The sequence below is a fragment of the Toxorhynchites rutilus genome, chromosome 2, assembly GCF_029784135.1.
Source record: "Toxorhynchites rutilus septentrionalis strain SRP chromosome 2, ASM2978413v1, whole genome shotgun sequence".
NCBI classification, from domain to species: Eukaryota; Metazoa; Arthropoda; class Insecta; order Diptera; family Culicidae; genus Toxorhynchites; species Toxorhynchites rutilus.
Window position 1 is genome coordinate 258,788,004 of NC_073745.1, and position 6,000 is coordinate 258,794,003.

The 6,000-nt window shown below is 37.5% G+C and overlaps 1 protein-coding gene across 2 annotated transcripts in view; it reads right to left on the bottom strand.

Annotated features, from left to right (window-relative positions):
- LOC129770075 (troponin C, isoallergen Bla g 6.0101) overlaps window positions 1-5,107 on the bottom strand; it is a 47,911-nt gene extending 42,804 nt beyond the window's left edge. Inside the window, exon 1 of one of the 2 annotated variants that reach the window (XM_055772697.1) lies at window positions 4,954-5,107. In XM_055772697.1, coding sequence (XP_055628672.1) covers window positions 4,954-4,965 — 12 coding nt within the window. In that variant the 5' untranslated portion in view covers window positions 4,966-5,107. Of the gene's footprint in view, window positions 1-4,278; window positions 4,523-4,953 lie in introns of those variants that run through there. The other variant, XM_055772699.1, reaches the window with a different exon arrangement.
- Between the last annotated feature and the right edge of the window lie 893 nt (window positions 5,108-6,000).

The window sequence follows — 6,000 nt, forward strand, 5'->3', positions numbered from 1 at the left end:
GCAAAGCTCAATATAGCTTTCACATTCTTCAAAATGAATAGCAAGGATTACATACATGTTCTGGAATCCTCTCTCCTACCGTTTTCGCGTAAATATCGTAGCAAAAAAACACATTCCAGCTAGACAATGCCACTATTCATACCAGCAAGGAAACTAAGCAATGGATTGAGCACCAAAAACTTAACTCATTGGACAGGCCGGCTCGATCTCCTTGAACCCTGTTGAAAATCTTCGAGGGTTCCTATTATGCAGAATCTACGCTGACGGAAAGTAGGGCACCACGGTTGATGGACAGAAGGCCGCAGTTTTGTAGACATGGGAAAATATAGAGAAATCCGTTCTGCAGAACCGAAATGGCAAGCAAGCAGTTATTAACCGAAATGGCAAGGATACCAATTCTTGGCATATAAATCTGCCGATTGTTTCGAATTCTCCATTGATAATACTTATGAATTTTGAAATTGTCCTATAAAAACTGGACAGTTGAAATTGTTATATTTAAGCCCAATAAATAAACAAACGACTCTTTTTATCGAAATTGACGTTGATGATAGTGGCAAAAAAAAGTTTTTGAATTGTGTTTGAAGAAGCGACTGGTGGAAATGGAATTTTAATTTAAAAAAAAATGAAGGCATTCGAATTTCAGAACAATCAGTTTTCCTATAACTCACGAAACTGTGATAAAGTAAGTACGTTGCAAAAAATACTATAGCAGCGTTCTTGGCCTTTTGAAACCCTTTTGAAACAGAAGATAAGAATTGTTGATGAGGTTTTGCATCGGTTTATTAGTTTATTTTAGTTTACTAGAAGTCAAAAACGGTTTTTAGAGATACTAAATCAAATCGAAGACTAAATGATTTAGGTGTTCCTAAAGGTAGTCTGTTGGGTCCCTTATTGATTGTTTTATATATAGTGGTAGCTATCTAAAAACACAATTTCCATCATCATACGAGTGATTGTATAAAAGGACGTATCCAAAATTATTGACCTTTTTTTATAGTTTTATAGATATAGTTTTTATAGATATAGTTTTTTCATGTAGAATCACATGTAGACTCTATTTTCTATATAACTTTTCTTAAATGGTAATGATTTCGCAAAGTATTGAAGATCAATATTTTATGAAAATATGATATCTTCATTTTGGTGAGGAACGGAACGAAACTATTGTATACCAAACTTTGTTAAATTGAAATGGAATATGAAAATATTTTCAAAAATATCGAAGGGAATTTTTTACCGGTGTATTTCAAATGTTTGTTCTGGCAAATAGTTCATGATTTTCCTATAACTTTTCCGTACATCATATTTGAATCAGACATATGGATTTCAATTTATGATTTTTTTTTTTTTGCAAAATAGATCAGAGATTCCAGATACGTACATATAAAAAAAAACAGTCGTAGGTAAATGAAAATGTAAAAATAAATTAAATTGTGATTTTGGTTAACTGCTACATTATGCACAATGTTTGAAAAAAAAACTAAGATGGTCGCGTCGTATTCAGCTATTCATCGGAATTGGCGTGGAATTCCTCTTCAGAACAGCCGGCCTCTGCCTCGACGCTTTCTGTTTTTTTTTTAAAACTTCATACATATGTTGGCATCTACCTAAAATCACAATTTTTTTATTATCAGATAACCAATTTTTTTTACAACTGATTATTTATAAGTGCGTATCCAAAATAGTATAGCTCTTTTCAAACAATCATAACTCGGAATATAGATGTCCGATTGAAATATGATGTACGGCAAAGTTGCTAGGAAATCAATTAACTATTTAGGAAAAATAATATTATGAAAAAAATGAGACAGAGATATTATTAGATATGTATTGAAATTTCATATTTTTTTTTTAATTCATATCTCCATTTAGGAGAGTCCATAACGGCACCACTATGCGTCAAAGTTTGTTAAAGTGAAGGGGGTTTTCAATAAAAATATTTCAAAACATATCGAGAGGGACATGTTTTGAGCTATTAACATTTTTAATATTAAATTCCATTTTTGAGTAAGATTTTTCAACGGTATATTCAAAAATTATTTTTTTCTTAATTGATTCCCAAACAACTTTGCTGTGCATCATTTTTCAATCAGATATCTAGATTTCGAGTTATGATTTTTTTCGATAAAAGCTGAATTATTCTGAATACGCCCTTACAAAAAACCAATAGAAATTGGCCATCTGATATTAAAAATTGTGCTACCACCATATGTACAATGTTTGAAAAATATCGGAGAGGGTAGCGCCAAAATTGGCTTTTTTCTATGCAGGTAGAGGTATGTTGTAATGATTTACCGATAACTATATTGGGTGAATATTTACTTGCCTACAGCAATAGTAGAGGCAAACAAAGACTGGCAGACAATAATAGAATATTTTAAAAACCAAAAGTGTTTGTCCGACTATTTCTATTGTTTTTAAAGGATGATAATCGATGGATGGGAGGCCCTCCACCTATGTTTATAGCAAGTATTTTCAAACTTCCTATTAGATATGGCGAACACACAAATAGACTAACGTGTGAAAACAAACCCCCCCATTACAAATCCTTTGCATCCAAGATCCATTATTACCATTATGCGTGAGTGTATGAGTATGGAAATATGTCATATTCTCCTATATGTCGAAAAAAAATATTATATTTCATATAGCGCTTTTGAAGTAGGTTTCTTTGGCACATATGACAATCGTTTTTTTCCACTGCCTGATTTCTGGATTATGTGTCGTACTCATAAAACCACATATACACGTATGTGTAGCTTTTTGATTTAACAGAACACATTGGCATCGGCAGCAAGTCCATTACCCTTATTCCTGAATCCGATCGGATCGGAATTATCCAAACGGAACGCAAGCCGATCGATTCGATTTGGACAATATTCGATCGGAGTTTAAACACATGACTATTAAAATAAGATTATAAATGGATACCATGCTTAAGATGTCAAATATGTGTTCCATGTAATAGAGCAACATATTTTTGGCAAATGGTAAAATTTTTAACGAAAATCGTGTCTGATAATGGTTTAATATTATAATGAAACATTTTAAGCGGAAATATTAGGAAATCCGTAGAAAAATATTTTAATAAGGGTCAGTATAAGGGTTCTTAGTATTAAAATAACATCGAGTAATAATTTTTATGGAAGGTATCTGGCGTAGTGGTAACATCCATGCCTCTCACGGTAAAGGTCACGAGTTCAATTCTCACTCCCTACATTCTTCCAAAAAAGTGGAAGTAAAAGTGACGAACCAGTCAAATGAGTTGAAAATCACTATAATACAGATAAAAAAAAATTATCAAAATTTGAACAATTTAAAGCTGCCTCCGGGCCTGATAATCTGATAGACAGAATGAAACCCATATGGATGAATTGTTTTGATCTTGTGTCAAGGCAAGGTTACTATGCTCGAATAGGCTTCAGTCGAACGGATTACCGATTGAAAGTGGGTTCCGAGTTTCGAGTCTCGAAATCCGATCGGATATGGCTGAATATGAATATATCCACTTAAATAGAGAAAAAAAAGATCAATTGGGTGTTCCTTGAAATCGAAGATCACGACCAACCACAAATATAGTTTATATTAAAACAAACTTGGCATCATACTGCAAGGCACACATTTGTTCATTCATCATTATCATATATCTCCATGTTCCAGATATTCATTCGTTATGGAACGAATTTTTGGACAGCTCTAGTCTGTGGCAACCCTAGAGAAGCTAACAGCTAACCCACAAATCAAACTAATCTCCGTTCCCCTCCAGGCTGTTAGAACGAGCATATGTCATCCCTCTGTGCCACCTGGCAAATAAAAAAACCCTCCACACTACACAACACGCTTATGTTCGTTGACACCACCATTAATTTCACGAAACTATTTTTAACCACTATATAGATCCGATCATAATTCATCGATAATTGCAACGCGGCATAATTCGAGTAGATTTTGCCCCCTCCACAAACAGTTCGTATAATAATAGAAATGACTCGGGAATGCTGTTTTGTGCAGGTGAATAATGAATAAAGGTAGGAAACCAACCGGAGCCTTTCCGGTGCAACCACTAGCATTGAGCAGTAGAAGATAACAGACAAGCAACACTGTAAACACTTTCTTCGCCACTTCCATACGATTTGGCCCGATGTTATCCTTCTTGGAGGTGGTGCCGGTGGCACAGATCGATCGAATGACCGAAAAGGCGCTAGCTTTTCGCTTCCCGATAGGAGAATAAACAAAGTTGAATCAATAGTTTCCTAGCGGCAAAATCACACTAACCATTGCTGCTTCGGGCTGTGACTGAGGGTTCGGTCGCGGTTTGACGGATGTGAAACTTGGCGGACACTATCTGTTTCTTTATGCACCTAGGCAACCAAACACTACACGACTCTATCGACAGTCCTGTGCTGGCGAGATGGATCTAGAACTAGAATTGACCAGGATGCCACACGTTGTGCAGAATTTTATAAAAGGGTTTCTAGTTCGCCGTTTCGAGCTTGGACCACAATCGGATCCCCACTTAGACTGTCGCTAGGTAGAAAGTACTATAAAATTTGGCAAAATTATCCAAGTACACTAACACACACAAACACCCGTGCAATTCGGCAATGATGCTGCACTTTTGCTGCACTTTTTGAGGTATTTTTCGGTGGTCTGTGTGGCGATGCATCTTGGCCGACGTCGAATGGTCACTACATTTTATAGTTGTTTTAAATATGAGCCGTACTCGACGCTTAAATGTAGACGTTTTAATAGATCTTCGACGGAGGAGGATTATAGCGCGAAATGAAGCGTTCTTCTCGCTAAACGCCACAGCAGCAGGTGCGTCGAGGTGCAAATACGAAAAAACCGCGACATGAAATATTCCCTCAGTTTAATCTTGAACCTTTCCCAACAGGTTGGGTTTTTTCGAGCAGATAGCAGATTGTGTGTAGACGCTTCAACGATACTTACAATGGCAGACATTGTGAATGGGGCTTAGGGTTAGCACTCGCGCACACGGATATTGGAAGTCACACGGAGTTCCGGAGAACAGCACAGAACCGATCGATTTAGACGTGGATCGCGGCCAACACTTACAGAGAATGGTACGCTCGGCTGCCAATCGAGTATAGTTATATATGCTTTCATTCTGTTTACCCTCTTTTCCAAGCCCGTACGCATCGTTCCACCCACGATCCCAAACGGTTAGGGAATCCCTTCCGTCACTACCATCCCGCCCAGCTAGTCAACGCGGACCCCTCCCCCGCAGGGAACCGTTCGAGCGAAATTATTTTGTTATTTATACAATTTAATGAAAACTTATTTTAGACTCTCTCTCTCCGCTATACATTTCTACGCGCAAACGGCCAGCATCCGATTCGCGTGTTCTCTCGCTCCTGCTCTCAATCTACGGACCATACCTACTCGCCACACAGCCGTCTAAAAAAGGTTGATAATTTTCCTCGCCAGAATGAACCTGACGTGTGGCTTCAAATGCGGACCTCTGACTTCGACCCGCCGACCGACGATGCATTCCAACAACGAACGAGAGGCGCGAAACAAAGCGCAGAAAAACAGAGCGCCAATGGGCGCGACGCTCGGTTCAGAGGATTTTTCTACGATAATTTTGTTGTTGTTGGATTATTTTTCCAATCGATCGATATAACTAACCGCAACTTGAGGTGTACTAATTGTCGATAACAAAGACTTTAAAGCTTAGATCGTATAGAAATGAGGCACTTTCGAATTCCTGTATTATTTTGCGTAGCCAAATCAGAAAACTGGTTTTTCGAAACATTTTTTATTCATTTTTAATAATACCACATTACAGGAGAAATTATATTTATTCACACCAGTTAGCTTACAAACCCAATCCATGATTGCAATTCTTCAACTCCGGTCTACACCAACTCTTGCAAATCCTGCTTCATCTAGTACAACCACCTCGCTCGCTGAGCTCCTCCTTTTCTTGTTCCCTTCAGAAGTCGATGCGAACAATATCTTCGCGATCCTGCTGTC